Source organism: Ursus maritimus, unplaced genomic scaffold (genome assembly GCF_017311325.1).
Source record: "Ursus maritimus isolate PB19 unplaced genomic scaffold, ASM1731132v1 scaffold_5, whole genome shotgun sequence".
NCBI lineage: Eukaryota > Metazoa > Chordata > Mammalia > Carnivora > Ursidae > Ursus > Ursus maritimus.
Window position 1 is genome coordinate 28,457,014 of NW_024426663.1, and position 18,184 is coordinate 28,475,197.

The window sequence follows — 18,184 nt, forward strand, 5'->3', positions numbered from 1 at the left end:
ACCCCATCAAGCCCCCTTTCCCCTCTGGTCGAATGTGCCTTTTCTTCTCCACCAAATTCGAGCATGAGATTGAATGGCCTCCAGTGTCACCGGCTTTAATTCCCCAGTTTTCATCTCCCTCTTTTTTCTCTGTGTCCTTTTTTTGTCCTAATTGCAGACAGTCTTGTATTTTTCACATGGAGCAGGCTTTCCATTAGATGATCTGTCCCTTTAGAGTAGGGACTGTGTTTGAACCTCTGTCATCCTTTCCCACTATGCTGACAACGGTCCATGGGTTCTTCACAGTTGCTTACTTAGGCCTTTGAAGTCACTGTTTTCTTTCTTTATGCTTACCTGATACAAGGTGGCATTCATTCTGCTGCTGTATTATCCCAGGCAAACAATAAAACAACAACAGCAAAAAACATATCACAAGTATTGTTGGCCAATTCTGATTAAAATCCTACACGTACCCTCCCAGTGAGGGGCAGGACAGACCAAGCCAACTGAAGCCTGTCTTCCTCATGCATTACACCTGGAAACTCTGGAAAATACAGAAAGCAACTATCTGGGGCACCTGAAAAGTACACAATAGCAGGGGAATGGTGAATGGGAATGAAGTCAAAGCTTTATCAATCCCTTATACAAGCGGTGAGTTTTGTGGGGTGTGTTTTCTCTCCTCCGTCTTTCAGCTTTGACCCAAGACCTGGTGGAATTCTAGAACAACGCAGCAAGTATTGGCAACAAAATCTTTAGGTGAAACCCTTTATTTCTAAACAGCAGTTTGGGAAAGGAGTCCTGGACAATATAGGAGAATTATTATTTTGTTTCTTTTTTTTCTCCCCTGACCCATGGCCAACCCCAGCTGAGGATCCGCATTTGTATTTGTGATGGGGGTTTGGGCACCTGAAATCCCAAAAGAAAATTCTCTTTGACCAGACGACCAGTGAAAAAGAGCCCCTTTATTCCAAAGAGTGTGGGAGAATCTCGTTATTTTATCTCTTTTATTTTGCTGCTTTGCTCCCAAAGGCAGCCAGTTGTATGGAAGTACATGACGGAATAAGGAGCTAAAACCTGAGAGAAACCTGTCTTTCTGACCAGAGGAACAAGGAGAAGGGACCCCAGGAGGCTAGAAAGTGTGTGGGGAATCTCAGAGAGGATGGGGGTGGAGAAGAGCATCCCCCAGTTCCGTGTATGAACGGACGTAAGTCCCAGGCTCACCTCTAGGCTGTGCCACACAGTCCCAAGGAAGCAAAGCAAAGCCCTTGAGAGCTCAACAGCGATATAAACCACTACCCAAGTCCCAGACCAGCTCCTGAGTGGGGCGCTTCCTGGGTGGGTAAACCCAAACATTATAGCAAAGCCTTTAAAAACTAAGCTGACATTATAACCGCTATTCCCGGAAAGTGAGGTGAAACTTGCAACTGAATCTAACAGGGTTGGTTGTCTGCTAAAACAAACAAATATCAACATCCTTGAGAGGATTATAATAAGACCTACAGTCTCACAACGTGATATTCAAAATGTCCAGGGTACAATCCAGAATTACTCACCATACAAAGAACCAGGAAAATGTGACCAATACTCAGGGGAAAAGACTGTCAACAGATGCCAATACTGGGATGACCCAAATTTTGGACTTATCAGATGACAATTTTCCTGTAGCCATTATAAGCATTCTCTATGAGATACAGTTGAATACTCTTAAAATGCATGGGAAAGTAAAGTTCTCAGCAGAGAAATAGAAAGGAAGGAAGGGAGGAAGGGAGGAAGGGAGGGAGGGAAAAGAAGGAAAGAAATAAAGAAAGAAAACCAAACTGAATTTTTAGAACTGAAAGATACCATATCTGAAATTAAAATTCTCTCTATGGGTCCAGTAGCAGAATAGTAGAGGAAAGGGTCAGTGAACTTGAAGACAGATCAGTAGACACTGTACAATCTGAAAGAGAGAAAAAGGAAAAAATTGAACCAAGCTGTAGGGACCTATGGAACAATATTAAAAGATCTGACATTTATGTCACAAGAGTCCTAAGGAGAGGAGAAATGTTGGGCAGAAAAAAAATATATGAAGGAATAATGTCCGACAACTTCGCAAATTCGGTGAGCTATATGTGTATAATTCAAGAAGCTCAGTAAAATCCAATCAGGATAAACCCAAATAAAACTACACCCACGTTGTAACCAAACTGCTGAAACCAAAGATGAAGGAAAAATATCTTGAAAGCAGCAATCCCAATGGCGGGGATGTGACCTAGAGAAATGAAAACATGGTTATACAAAAACCTGTAGCCACGTGTTTACAGCAGCCTGTTTGATAAGTGCTGAAGGCCGGAGCAAACTCAAATGTCCTTCTGCTGGTGAACAGCTCAACAAAACTGCAGCAAGCCTCTGCCGAGGACTGCTCTGCCCCTTGCTGGCACCACGAGCCGCTGATGCACGCATCCATGTGTGTGAATCTCAGATGCGTTGTGCTGAATGAGAGAAGCCAGACTCAAAGAAGCTTCACAGTGTATGATTCTTTTTTTTTTAAGATTTTTTTTATTTTGAGAGACAGCGCGTGCACACACACAGACATATACATGAACACACATGTATACACGTACGCATGTGCAAGTGGGAGGAGGGGCAGAGGGAGGGAGAGAATCTCAAGCAGACTTCCCGCTGGACTGTGTGCTGAGCACAGAGCCTGACGCAGGGCTGCATCCCATGACTTTGAGATCATGACCTGAGCCAAAATCAAGAGTCTGACGCTTAACTGACTGATCCACCCAGGCACCCCAAGTATAATTCTTTTTATATGGCATTCTGGAAAAGGCAAAACTTTAAAGATGGCAAAGGCATCAGTGGTTGCCGGGGCTTGAGGGTGGGGTGGAGGGTTTGATTACAAAGGAGCAATACAAGGGAGTGATTCTGGTTTGATGGAGTTGTTCTGTAATTGTGGCGCTGTTTATATGACTCTATTTGTCAAAATTCATAGAACTCCAAACCAAAGCAAGTGACTTTTACTGTATGTAAATCATAAAATAAAAAAGAAATCACCAGCATACCATTTCATATCTGGTAGGGTTAAGGTATCTTCATGAAGTATGGAAAAGATTCATGTAATCTTTTATGTATTTTGAAGTCATTTTCCACTCGATTCCACATTAAACTTGCAGGAAACTAAAAATGGAATAAACAATGAAGCAATCTCTTTGGGTACATATGAAGAACTTTCCAAAAAAGAATTTTGTGTCTCACATGCCAGGCAGATGTTTTGTAGGGTCAGCTTATCACAAAAGGCATCGATGAAAAATTGAGGTGTAACAGAAGGGTCTGTAAGAGACACCTTGTTGCCAGCAAAGACCTACTGTTATTAAAAGAAGCCAAGTCAGTTTGATGGACTGGTGAAAAGAAGAACAAAGAATCTGACGTATCTTGGAAGCTCTGGGTTTGGATAATTGGGGTGGTATGTAGAGGGCCCTGTCTAGAGGAGTCAGTCTCTTGTACTCAGCTCTATCCTCGCCTGTGCTCTGAAATGTACATGTAGGAGGCAGGCTGGGACTGTTTCCATGAAGCAGATTGTGTACATTCCCATGACACTGGGGAGAGTTTTCCTGAACGTAGGATTTTTTCTTCAACCCGCCTCTCATCCAAAAGGCATAAAGTACAGGATAGATGTTTAATTGTAGTAAATCTATGCTTAACTTTTTGAGCAAACTGCCAAACTATTTCCAAATCAGTAAAGCCATGTTACATTCCCACCAGCAGTGTTTGAGGGTTCCAGTGTCTCTGCATCCTCTCCAGCACTGGTCATTGTCTGTTTATTATAGATATCCTAGTGAATGTGAAGTGGTATCTCCTTGTGGTTTTGATTTGTATCTCTCTGATGTCTAACGATATTGAGCATTTTTTCATGTGCTCGTCTTATTTGGAGAAATATCTGTTCAAATCTTTTGCCCATATTTTAAATGTTTGTTCGTTTGGTCTATTGAGTTGTAATATGATTCATTTTTATTTTTTATGTATGTTGTAAGGTAGGATCTGTCACGTTTTTTTTTTTTCTTGTAGGTATCTGATTACTCTAAGAATCATTTGTTGTATAGACATTTTTCTCAATTAGTTTGTTTTGCTAAGTATCAAATGATCATTGAAGTGTGGTTCTTTCACCAGGCTCCCCTTCTGGTACCATGCTGTCTTGATTACTATAGCTTTATATAGTAGGTTGGCTAGTGTAATTCTGTCAACTTTGTTCTTGTCTTTGAAAATTACTAGGCTAAACATCACTTGATCATGATGATAGTGGTAGGCGGAGTTATGTTCCACTTTCTTCCTTCAAAGAGTGCACAGTTTAAGGCCCTGAAGCTATGGATATGTTATGTTATAGTCAAAAGGGAATTACGGTTGCAGACTGATTCAGATTGCGAATGATCAGACCTTAAAGTGGGGAGGTTCTCTTATAGAGCATAATGTGATCACAGGGGTCTTTAAAAGTGGAAGAGAGGGGCGCCCGGTGGCTCAGCTTGTTGAGCACCCACCTCTTGATTTTGGCTCAGGTCATGGTCTCATGGGTCATGAGATTGAGTCCCACTTTGGGCTCCCTGATCAGTGGGGAGTCTGCTTGGGATTCTCTCGCTCCCTCTCCGTCTGCCCCTCCCCCTGCTTGTGCACACGCACGCTCTCTCTCTAAAATAAATAAATAAATCTTTAAAAAAAAATGGAAGAGAGACACAAAGAGGAGGTAAAAGTAATACAATGCAAGAAAGACTCAACTAGCTTTTGCTGGCTTTGAAGATGTTGGTCTAGAGCCTAGGAATTCCAGTGGCTTCTGGAAGCTGGAGATAGCGAAGAAACAGGTTCTCCCCTAGCGCCTCCAAAAGGGAATGCAGCCCTCCTGACACCTGGATATTTTTCTCCAATGAGACTTGCTTCAGACTTTTAACCTATGGAACTACGAGATGATCAGTCTGTGGTGTTGAAGCTGTTAGGCTGTGGTGATTTGTCATAGCATCAATAGAAGATGAGTACAGTGATGTGTTATCATTTTTGTATACAGCTGGGTTTGATTTACTAAAATTTTGTTAAGGATTTTTACACCTGTGTTCACTGTAGTTTTCTTTCTTTCTCTTTCTTTTCTTCCTTCCTTCCTTCTTTCTTTTCCCTTTTCTTTTCTTTTCTCTTCTTCTTCTCCTTCTCCTTCTTTTTTTTTTATAATGTCTTTGGTTTTGGAATCAGAGTAGTGCCAGCCTCACAAAATGAGTTGGGAAGCTTAGGCGTCTCTATGTTCTGGAAGAGTTTGTATAGAACTAGTAATATTTCTCCCTAAGTGTTTAATAGAATTTATCAGTGAAGCCATTTAAGCCTGGAATTTTTTTTATAGGAAGTTTTTAACTACAAATTTCAACTTCCTTAATAGATACAGAGCTTGCCTAGGTTATCTATTTTTGAGAGAACTTGAGTAGATTTTTGAGAATGAGTTGCTGGAAAAATGGTTAGAGCTTGCTTAATTTCCTTTTTTCAAACAAAGAAGCATTCTTTCATTGCATTTTTGAATATTTATAGTACAATTTAATTTATTTTGGATGAAAAGGAATTACTGTATTATGAGATTGTGCAAACAAAAGTACAAATAAACTGTGCATTGGCAGTGGGACACGGTAGGCCTCTGAGTCCTTCTTCACCAGGAGATCTGATTCCCATTTAGCTTCCCATGCACTTAAGCCCCTCACGTGGGGCATGAACATGCCAGATACTGTGATAGGTAAATTTAATCGTAAATCACTTGACATTCTGATATATATATATAATTTATCATAGTTCTGCTCCTGAGAGGTGGAGCCTCTTTCCATGTGCTGGTAGAATTATTTATGAGCTTGCAGAGCTTTTAGGCCAGACCCCAAACTATGGCAAATTTACAAAGCAGTGAATGTCACCCGACCAGCCTCTTGACAGCGAAACCGCTGCTTATCCCTGCTCTGTGTCCCCATTTACCACTATGTAGGCCACTGGCTCCTACTGGAAACATTTTGGAAATTTGGTTGGGTGCTACTAGCACTCAGCGGGCAGAGGCCCGGGATGAGATCCCCACACAGTGAGGAGCAGTCCTGAGTCTCATGTGCCTACAGACATCCTGCTGCTTAGTCATGAACATTTAAAAAAAAAATGCTCATAGTGTTTTGAGTCCAGAACCTACTCTAGTTTTGCATATAAACACAAGGCCATTTTCATGGGGTTTTATATACACTTACTATCCTAACTTTTATTTTAGCATTCATACCCGCCTCTTTGATTTTTCTGTCCTTCTAGAATGCCCCCTGTAAGCCCAAATTTATTTATATGTAGTACATGGAATGATCTTACTGTTTTGCCATATCTTCTGGGATTGGGTTTATACCTTTTTCATGTGAAATATAAGCTAATTGGTTATCAATTACTTTTTCTCCTCTATATTACATTTAGAGTTGTTTTAAAAATTAGGTGTGTAAGTATAATATTGTGTATGAATTCCATTACAGGACAGTATAGGGAACACTATAAAATATTAATTATAAAAAGGGATTTTCAGCTTGAAAGCCTTGAGAGTCATGATATAGAAGCAAGCTTTCTTTTCTCTCCTATTTCAGAACTTTCCCAGTCATTATGGTGGCTATTATATAAAAAGGTAAGATCTGTGAATGAGTCCACAGACAGGTCACATATTACCGCATCCACAATAAGTACAAAACAACCATAACAATAAAAATGGATTCACCTTCTGTTTCACCTGCAAAATAACCTAACCCAGCTATTTTATCCATCAGGCACAGGGCATCCGGCCATAATGCTCACACGTATGTGCAGCGATCACAGACTTCTGTCCATGAACTTAGACGTGCAAGAAGTGTCACTTGCTTCTTCTTTTCTCCTCAGAGTGAACATAATACTGCTTGCGGGGTTCCAGTTCTGCTGGGTGGAGGAAAGCTGGGGTCGGTCAGTTCAGAGCATCTCAGTCAGTTCAAGGTCTCCTTGTCTCATTGCTGGCTCCCCTGCAGGGAACCAGCGCGTTGAAGCTGAGGAGAGCGTCTGCTCCACAGCCAGTCTCTACAGAAACCCCCTTCATGCAGGGCCTTTTCATATCATGCACCCACCTGACCACACCCCAACCCCCTTGCCTGCGGAGACTCGGGCCACCTCTTGCCACATCTGTGCTCTTCTCGTCAACAAATGAAAACCACTCATCGGTGGGGCTATAACCTCTTCCATACTGTGCTGCGAGGGCCTCTGAGACTGCAGTCGTTGTCGCCTGCTGCGGCCACACCGCACTGGGCACAGGGAAATGCAAAGGGCCTCGCTGTCCCATTCTTAATCCCTTGCTCTCTGCAGAGCCCACCTCTAGCGCTCAGCACCTTTCTAGTCTGCAGATTCTAGTCTATGAGGTAAGGGAGCCACACACCATGCATGTCATTAGAATAGTGTGTGAGACTAACTGGGCCCTGCGTGGGGCTCTGATAGCAGGGACTTGGTGGTGCCTGTTGTGGTTAGTCAGGGGCATTTGTTCTGATTTGTTTGTTTGTTTGTTTATCCTGGTTCATGGCTATTTAGGATACACTGAGTTTCCCAGATATTGGACCCCTTCCTCCCTCCCTCCCTCCCTCCCTCCCTCCCTTCCTTCCTTCCCTCCTATTTTTAAATTTGAGTTGAGTTGACTTACGACATCACGCTAGTTTCCAGTGTACAACGCAGGCATCCCCCGTCTCCACACGTTCTGCGGTGCCCGCCGCCAGTGCAGCTGCCCTCCGTCCTGTACCTCAGTCTTATGGGACCGCTGACTGGTCCCCGTGCTGTGCCTTTTATGCCCGTGACTTCTTCAGCCCGTGACTGGAAGCCTGTATCTCCTGCTCCCCTTCACCCCTTTTGCCCATCCCCCATCCCTGCCCTCTGACAACTGTCAGTGTGTTCTCTGTATTTATGGGTCTGAGTACACTTTTTGTTTATTTGTTTCTTTTAGCTTGCACAGGTGAGCGAAATCACATGGTATTTGTCTTTCTGGGACCTCTCTCTTCACACATCCCTTTGCGTCCTGCTAAAATGCCTCCGTTTAACCTCTTGCTTCTCATTAGGCACATGGACCTCACGGTTTCCCACACTTTGTCCTCTCCAGCTGCCTTCCCTCCCCAACACCTGCTTCGAATGTCCAGGGTCACCTGATTTCTCCTCATCCTCACTGTGTACCTGCCTGTCAGAAGGGGTTCCGCCACGTGGTGTGGTCAGGAGGACCCAGAGTTTGAGGGCGGCCAGAGTTGGTTTTCCTTTGGCTTTGGAGCAAGTGTCATCTGCAAATCCAAAGGAATTGTGTTCTTGCTTTTTTATTGAGTATGTATTCAATATTTGAATTATTTGTTAAATTCTCTTAACAGACTTTTTAATATCTAGGTACATTGAGTTATTTCTGTTTCTGCCATTAAATGTTTTACTCTTATGGTATTCTTCAAAGAGGATTGTGCTGATGACTTGTCTCTCTTCCATAAGTAGACACTCATACCTCAGTGAGATCCTTCAGCATTTAGTAAACTTCAGAAAAGAGCTTTGGGTACAGAAAATAAGAATCATATATCTTTATGGTTTCTACATAAGAAAAAAAAAAGAATATGGAAAAGAAAAGAGCTTTGGGCAAAGAGAATTGCCTGTTCACTCAGCTTGGTTTATTGGTTTTTCTGTGTAATTCTAAAAGCATATCTGACTACCTTGAAAGTAGAGATCCAATAAAATGCTGCTTCTGCATCAAAGGTAAATGCAGGACATTTAACTTGTATTATGTATTTGGGAACATATAGACTAATTAAAGTAGTTGATGCTTACCCAAACAGAATATGTTAGCTTTCTCTGCCTTAATTCTCTCCAAAAAATCATTGACCTCAATTCTCATCTTTCTTGCCATACAAGGACTTAATGCACTTGTAATTTTGTAACGGCAGTTCTACTTTTGTCTCTCTGTTGATGGTATTTTCACTCTTGCTGTTCTCAAACTTGCCAGACTCTGAAGTACTTCTGTGAGAAGTTTTTATCTGTTACTTCTTCTTTTTTTTTTTTTAAGATTTTATTTATTTATTTGACAGAGAGAGACAGCCAGCGAGAGAGAGAACACAAGCAGGGGGAGTGGGAGAGGAAGAAGCAGGCTCAGAGCAGAGGAGCCTGATGTGGGGCTCGATCCCATAACTCAGGGATTACGTCCTGAGCCAAAGGCAGACGTTTAACGACTGCGCCACCCAGGCACCCCTTCATCTGTTACTTCTTGATTAGCATTACTGATGGATAAATAGCTATCTAGTTAAAAAAAAAAATCACCTGTTCTGAAAAGGGAGCCAAATAATTTGTGAGTAAACTATGATACTCCCTCAAAGTGCCAAATAACTTTCGCTTGCCCTGAAATTCATAACTTCATTCTTTCAAGATCAACCTAAAGGGAAAACAAGGAGGGTTTTAATTAAAAAAAAAAAAAATCTAGAACAAACATGTGGTATTTTTGCTGGTCCTAAGTACCCTAGACACTGGGCTTTTAGGCTACTTGTTAGGGGATCAGGAATACGGAGATCAAACCCATGCCTCCTGAGTGAGAGAAACTCACAACATTCCGTACTTCTCTTACAACTTAAGTTTAAGGATCTCTAAACTCTGTGACCACCTATGCTTTCAACTATAGAAAAAGTTCATTTGTTCATCTACTGATATGTAATAACTTAAGACAGTTCTTTCAGTTTCCAGTTCCATTTTAATTTTTATTTATTTATATATTTGTTCATTTGTTTTTAATTTTTTTAGGTAAGCTCTACACCCAGCATGAGGCTCAAACTCACAACCCTGAGACCAAGTGTCTCATGCTCTATCCACTGAGCCAGCCAGGCACCTCCCATTTTAACTTTTAGAGACCAATTGTTTCCAGTCTTCTTCTTCTTTTTTTTTTTTTTGTTTCAACTTCTTATTTATTTTATTTTGTTTTTAATTCAAATTTAGTTAACATACAGTGCAATATTGGTTTCTGGAGTAGAATTCAGTGATTCATCACTTACATGTAACACCCAGGGCTCATCACAAGTGCCCTCCTTAATACCCATCACCCATCTAGCCCATCTCCCACTCCTGTCCCTCCAGTCTTTCAACAGACTTTTGAGTCTTCTCATCCCTAAATTTTAAAGGAGAGATAAAATCCCACTGGTATCTGATCATTATAAGCAATGACATTAGCCCCATTAAAATGAGGAAATCTTTTACTACAACCCTGTATAATCCCCTTTTAATCCTCATTGATTCCTGATTTTGCCTTTTCCCTGCATCCACCCCCTTTATCTTCTGCTCCTTTGGTGGCTGCATCCATTATGCAGTCTGGTTGCCAATCCTATCCCAGCAGGACCCTCCCAATAGTAGCTCCGTGGGAGCGCTCCCTTTGCTGGTTCTTCTATCCAGATGTAAAGTCTGACTGGGTCTGACTGGGAGTGGGGTGGGAGCATTCGTCTGTCCTGAATGCTGCAAACCATTTGAGACCCCAACAAATATAACTAAACAAAGCTTCAGCTTCTGACACTGCATTTGTATCACAGCTTATGATCATCGTTCCTCTTTCTTTGATAATTAGGAAACTTCATTTAAACTCCTAGAAACAGAAAGGTGTTACCTGTCTCTGTCCCCAGAATAACAGCAAAAGCCCTCAAATTCACTGTGTTCTTATGAGTCTCAAGAAATCACCTACAGAGAAGAGCATGTAACTGAGAAGGGCTCTGTGCATAAAATCCTTTCTTAACGAATGCGTGGTGTTTTAGAGTGCCGCTGTAATACTTAAATCCCGTGTACGTGTAATAAATACCTGGATTGGAGACGGTTCTGCTCTGCATATTTGATGCTGCCGCTGCTTGTGATTCTCATCAGTGAAAATGGTAGTATTAATTGGGCACTATTTGTGGCAGGCTCTATTAAGATAGGTATCATTATTAGCCTCATTTTCCAAATGAGAAAATTAGGCTCAGAGAACAGTTTACCCAAACTCACAGCACTTAACTCCAATTCTTCGAATCCATTTCAGTGAAATTCGACATGTGGCAGTAGGGATGAGAGAGACAAACGATGACAGTCATTTAGCAGCCAGACACCTTCATTCAGCTCAAGTTTGCCTCAAGTTCTGGCAACAGAATGTTCTTACGAGTGTAGTTAACTTAATCTTGAATTGAGAAGAAGCCTTGATGCAGAACACACCCCGCTGTCCAATGTGTAACTGAATAAGGCACTTGAGCCTGTACTTGCTGTTCTGGGCTCTCTCCTCTCTGATCGTGGTCCATCCTGTCCCGTCATTCTGATTTCAGCTCCTCCATGAGGACCATGAGTGGAGAGATCGTACCTCTTTCTACTTGCTTCATGAGAGAGAGGGACTTGTCTGTCTTCTTGGCTGCCATTTCCCCAAAGCTGGGGTGGTCCTTGGCACATGGTGAGCACTCCCAAAAGATTTGTTAAAGGACTGAATGAGGACTCCCTTCCTGTCGAGGACCGAGTTCCTTGAAATGCTCTCAAACAATCCCCTTTGACTTCAGCGTGACTGATCAAGGGCCAGATTGGACAAACAATTCTGGTATTGTGTGTTTGATTTGTTTAAACCCTCATGGGGGCCGAGAGCCACCCTGACCCTGTAGGGTCCTGTTAAATAAGCAGCACCTGTGTATGGAACAGTTTCCTAGAAGTCGAGACCATGCAGTGGCTGAAAGAAGGCTCAGAAAACACCATCCAACAATCAAAGTAAATTTTTAGTGCCTTCAGTCTCAATTTTTGGTGGCCTTTTTTCTATTTGTTTATTGTTCCTTACCCACACCCTCGCTCCCTCAATTCTTGAGTCCTTCTCTTTGGTGGGCCCTGTGCTCAGTCCTGGAAATGCAAAGAAGAATGAGATATTGTTCTTGTCGTTGGGAGGCAGAGTTCCCTGGGAAGATGAACCCTTGAACAACTAATTAATAATATACAGAAATAAGTACGATATACAGAGAGACTATCTATGCAGGGTAGTGGTGGGGCATGGTAAATGAAAAGTTAACAGAAGATGTGACATTTATCCTGAGAATTAAAATTTAAGTTGGGCAGGAAAGAAGAGGGAGAGCATTTTAGGCAGAGGAACCAACATGTACAAAGGCAAAGTCAGCACGAAAGTGCATATGACATATCCTAACAACAAGAAGTTAGTTCTACATGAATGAAGCACTGGGTACTTTTTTTTTTTTTTAAGATTTTATTTTTAAGTAGTCTCTACACCCAACGTGGGGCTTAAACCCACAACCCTGAGATCAAGAGTCGCACTTTCTACCGACTGAGCCAGCCAGATGCCGCAGCACAAGGCACTTTTAATGGAGGAGGGTAGGTGTTGATGCCCGATAAGTAGGTTGGGGCCAGGTGTAAAGGATTCTGTATTTGGGCTGAAGTTTGAACTTTTTCCTGATTCGAAAGCAATTAGAGATCTTTAAACACGAACATGACTTGATTGGTTTGGGGCTTCACAGTGATGCTTCTGACAGGAAAGTGAAGCAGTCTGTAGGTTACCATGTGCTCAAGTGGGAAGAGTGCCATACCCAAGGCACTGGGGTCGATAGAGGTGGATGGACTTGAAATCCATTTGAAAGTTAGACTCGGCAGAAGGGAATGCGCATTCAATCAGAAATTGAATGTAGAACAAGAGGGAAAGAGAAGAACATTAGATTGTAAATTGTCCAGGTAGATATTTCCTCCAAGATCTTTTAGTAGGAGAAGATTGAATTTACCTAATCCTCTAGGTGACTTCTAAGACATATATATTAACCCTCCAATTTGCATTTTAGTTAAAAATTTTTAAAAAAATGAGTCTAAAAGAATCAGTCATCAGCAAGTGGGTCATCTTTTTAGAGAAGAAGGCATCTTGGTATTGGAAATCATGTTGTCTACTCATCTGTCACACTTAGGTTGCCTGCCCTGTTCAGAGCCAAGTCCAGGTGCTGGTGCAAGGTTCTTGGACTTTCTTGCTTTTTCTTTCAGGATCCCTGAGTCAGGATGAGGAGGATGTCTCGGGTAAGCCCGGGTGAGGGAGCAATGAGATAGAAATACACACTGATGTTCAGCGTCGCTTCCAGGGCCAAGCCACAGCCCTACCCTGTTGGGAGTAGTCCTAAAACTAATGTTGTCATGGTTCCATCTTAACTCTTATCAGCTGGATAAGGATGAGGCTTCGTTGTCAGACACCGAATGCGTTTGCTTAGATCATCGGCTAACCAATGTTTTTCCATGACTGTTTTTGATAGTTATTTTTGTTCAGGAAGGAATAATAAAGTGAGATTCACCATCTGTATATGATAACATTTGTTTTATTTTGACATTTCTTTTCTGGACAGCAAAGTGTTTATAATTAGGTTTTTCCTCTGCCAGAAACATTGCTGACAAACTTTTTCCCTGAAAAAAAACTTTCAGAGCTTCCTTACTAGTTGCAGTCATCTTATTTTAATTTGGAAGTTTTTTCATAAATAAGTCAGGAAATGAAACAAGAAAATTTTCTCTTGAAAATTAATTCGTAGCAAGAACAAAAGTTAGCTTTTGCCTAAAAGAAAATTAGGGGAGAGAATGAAAAGAAATGTGTTCGAGATGGTGACGGTTCCATTGTCTTTTTAGATTTTTATTTGTCAGAGTTAAGTGAACCATATAGGAAACCATATTCCAAATGAGCTTGTTGTATTCTTGCTGCAACTGTGATCAGTTTTATGTCCAACTTCTTGAAATACTCAGGAGACTGTGCTGGAACTGACGGACAGCACCCTAGTTCTGAAGAGCCCAGCTGGGTTCTACGGCTCCGCTGCTAAGTGGCAGCCATCGGGCAGGTGCCCACTGTGGAGAGGTGGACCCCCGGCAAAGCCAGATTGTCCTCTTCGTGTCTCCGGTTGTGCCGTCGGCTCTGGGACAGGGGAGTCCGAGAGAAGAAGTCGTGCTGTGCCCGTTGACAGTGCTTTGTCTCCAGAGTGCTCTCGAAAATGTGACTGATCACAGATGACAGAATCCCTTATCATTGCTCATGGGAAACCCAGCCCAGTGAGCTGGTTGCCAGAACAGTCCCGCTCACTGCATCGGCACCCTCGCTCAAGATGCAGACACACCTCGCAGCTCCGACAGTAGCCACGGTGGCCACATTCTCCTTCCAGCACAGCGCATTTTCCCTTTTGAGTCATGCCTGAGGGGCCGCTCCTGGAGTCAGAGAGCAGACGCAGCCTTCCTCCTCCTCATCTCCACATGCATTTCCTCCACCGCCATCATCTGGTGTTTCTGTGTTGAGCACTAGCAAGTACGTGGGCCTGAAAGAGACATTACAGGATATCTCAGAAGAGTGTATCTATTTAAAATGGAGACAACTGGCATCTTCTACAAGCAGTAGAAGCCAGTATCGTTGATAGCAGCCTAGATAATAGAACGAAATTATAGCGCCAGCTTAGCCATTCTTGACCTCACGGGCAGAATGTAAACGTTTTTTTCCAGTGTACTTTAGTATAATATGAACGGCACCTCCTTTTAAGTTTGGAAATGTGGGTTATGGGTGACCGATACTCTGTGAAGTGTACGCAGTATGGAGGAGTCCCCTGTGTCTAAGGATGGTGACCTCTTGTTTTGAATATCCAGGTTTGCTCCTGTAAAATAGAAAGTGTATGTAATAAACTGGCTTGGGTGACTGTTAGGGCCTTGACTTGGTCAAGAAGAGATGTAGGGTTTAAGGAAAGGTTCTTACAAGTCTGTGATGGCAAATGATGAGACAGATCATCACCCGCCGGCGTGTTGAAGAATTGTCATCTTCATGTAGGCTAGCTCCACTCTTCTCCCTCCCTTCACGGAGCACAGAGAACCAGGCATTTCATGTGCTAAGGATTTGAACAGAAGCCCACTTGGCAGTAGAGCCTTGAATTTCTTACCCACCAGCAACCAAGGCTCCTCTAAAGGGAATTGTCATCACCCTGAAATATCATCACCTTCTGCTGTATCAAAAGGGAGAGTATACACTTTGCCGAGACTATGCTTCTGATTTTCATAGGGCACTGAAGCTTTATGTGGCCTGTAGGTATGAAACCTGCTCCATACCGGACATCAGGAACACGGCACTCTGGGGGCAGGAGACACCTGGGGAGTCACGCAGACCTTGTTCGAATCCTAGCTTTGCCACTCCTTAGCTATTTGGACTTTTCAGGCTTCTTTTTTTTTTCAGTGACGAAACGGTTATGGTACTAGACTGAGTTATAACTATTAGCTACCATTTATTGAGCCCTGAGGTGGTGCCAGGTACCCAGCCAAGCAATGATCATAAACAGTGTCATTTCATTTTCATCCTAATACCTGAGCTAGGAATTCTCATCTCCGCATTGAACATAAACAGGTGGCGTAGTGCCCTGGGTCCCACGGCAAGTGCGTGGCTGGCATCAGGCTTCAATTCCAGGCCTCTCAGACTTCAGATTCCGGGAGAGATAATAATAATAATAAATAAACTTTAAGTGGTGCCTGGTGCATAGTAGGTGCTTAACAAGTGACAGTTCTTTTCCTTTTCATGTGTTTCCTGTGGCTTCGGTCTTGATTTCTGCGTTGGATTTTTACCTATGACGTTCTACAGACATTAGGTCTGCCCTCCTGCCCTCCTGTGGTTCATTTGGGTAGCAGTGATTTGAAAACAAGATCTAATTGAGGTGTAATATGTATACAAATAAGGTTTATTTCAAATGTATCTGTGGAGTCCCCAGGTGTACGGATACTTTTGGGGATACCAATGATTCTACAACCTCAGTCTACAAGAAATAGCACTTTTTTCCCTCTACAGTCCAACTTAATTTCTGAGTTCCACCCAGCTGGTAAAATACTTAATTTCAGTCGCTCTTGTAACTTCTCCTCTGGCTTCAACTTCAGCGGTCTTGGAAGAGAACCTTTCTCTTCCCTGGCACAGTGCATCAGATGAAGCTTTGTCTTGCCATGCTGTCCAGAAGGGAGGAATTTTTCTGGCAATTATTTTTTCCACCTGACTGCTGTGTTTACAAGAGACATTTAGCCCACTGGAGAAATCTTCAACTTTCACGCTTAAGAAAGAGTTCAAATCACCAGGGAGTAGAAGTTTAATTTAGTTACCAGTGTAAATGTTAGAAAGTTTTTCCAGGTGAGTAAAATAAAAAGGTCCCCACTTACCAGCAGCTTTAACTCACTGAGTGAAATGTCACTTGAGGTTTCTTTTCGTGGATGGGGAGGGGCTCAGTGTAGCTGGATTCTTTCTCTGTGTTACACAAAATTACACACATGCATTTGCAACATAGTTGTTGATTATCAGTACAGGGCTCTATCCCGAGCAGATATCCTCGGGGGACTTGCGTGTTTTTCAGCGACCGTATCCAAGGGGATTTGAAGGTCTCCTGTCAGATTGGTGCCTTGCTGCACTCTGTTTCTGTCTGTGTAATGGAAGGGGTGTCGAGCAGGAGAGGGGAGGTTGGTATGGGAGTGGGTAAGGAGGGGGCATCTTTTTTAGTTCTTAAGCACCATTTAAAAGCAATGTAGAAGCCTTCTGTTCTTAAATGTGTCTAACGTTTTCCTCATGCAAAGATCTAATTGTGTTTCAGATAATGGAGGACAGACTTTGGCAGGGGGCAATAACTGGCCCCTTCGAGGAAGAAAATGGAGCCTATGGGAAGGAGGCATTCGAGGGGTGGGCTTTGTGGCAAGCCCCTTGCTGAAGCAGAAGGGTGTAAAGAACCGGGAGCTCATCCACATTTCTGACTGGCTGCCGACACTCGTGAAGCTGGCCAGGGGAAGCACAAACGGCACCAAGCCTCTGGACGGCTTCGATGTGTGGAAAACCATCAGGTACCCGCTCGTCTTCCTTTTTCTCCTCCCAGGGCAGAAACTGCAAGAACAGCCTGATGGGATTGAGGGAAAATGATAGCTTTTGTGTGAAAATGATAATTAGGCTTACAAATAAATAATTTTTTTAAATTAGAAATGTCTTTAGAAACATTGTAAGTATATATTATTTTAAATTCTGGATTTGAGATGGCGGCCCTATGTTTTACAAGAAGAGGAAGGTTGTCTTCTGCTGTGCACCCTCTGCAAGTGTTTTTTAAGCAGAGAAGCTTCTCAAAGGGGTAAGATAGGGTATTGTTTGTCCTGCAGGGGGTCAGGGGACCTGCCTTCTTGTCTGCTAGGAGAATGGAGGACCACGCAGGGGATAGAGCTGGAATGTGAGCCAGGGAGTAGCTAATGAGCACCCATTATGAACCACCCCTGTTTTAGGGGTGGAGGAAGTAGGAATGAACAAGACAGGACGATCCTGGCTTTCATGGAGCTTATCAGGGGATGGGGAGAAGAAATAAACAAGTAAACACCTAAATAAGCAAGATGACTTCCAGTAGCAATAAACACTATGAAGGCAGTAAAACAGCGTGTTGTGATAGAGAGAGCTGGCAGATGTAAGGGAGGTTCACTGGGGAGCAGAACCCCGATGCAGCTTTGGAAATGGTGGCAGTCCTTTTCCTGTTTAGCCACCATGGTGTAGAAAAATGGCGCCCAAGGTGGGGAGGTACACACCTTCCAGGGTGCAGGAAGAAAGCAATAAACTTGGATTTGTATTTAATTTTATCTTACCTTTGTTTAACAATATGTTTTTAAGGTTGATAATATATTAAAAGATGAGTACATATATCCAATTTATATAAGTGTGTATATATTGAAGGTTTTCTAGCACAATAGTATTTAACCTTGGTTTGGTGTTACGGAGGGAGAAAAAGTGGCTGATTGACTGACTAGTCCCTAGTGGATAGGAGGAGACAATCTCCTCATGCTCTCTTCTTCATCCCACTCCAGATGTCCATCTCAAAAATAGTAGAGTTTCTATTCTTAGGAAATATGCAGTGGAGTAGGACTAAAGGGTCATGATAACGTGTTAACATATGCTCAAATGGTTCAGAAAAAAATTGTGTCTATGTATTTCAATATATATTTCAAGACATACAGACACAGTGTGTGTATGTGTATGTGTGTGTACAGAAAGAAAGAATATATATCAAGTCAAATATTAACAATATGATAATCTGGGTAAAGGGCATAGGTATTCTTTTACTATTTCTTATTTTTGCAACTTTCTTTAAATTTGATATTATTTCCAAATAAAAAAAATTTTTTTAAATAGGTGATTCTGGCAACACAGGGGCCCACCTTTCCATAAAGCCAACCGACAAGAATCAAG

At 42.4% G+C, this 18,184-nt stretch overlaps 1 protein-coding gene across 1 annotated transcript in view; it reads left to right on the forward strand.

The window, feature by feature from the left end:
- ARSB (arylsulfatase B) overlaps positions 1–18,184 on the forward strand; it is a 156,260-nt gene that overhangs the window by 58,736 nt on the left and 79,340 nt on the right. Inside the window, exon 5 of the mRNA XM_040622148.1 lies at positions 16,563–16,806. Coding sequence (XP_040478082.1) covers positions 16,563–16,806 — 244 coding nt within the window. The remainder of the gene's footprint in view (positions 1–16,562; positions 16,807–18,184) is intronic.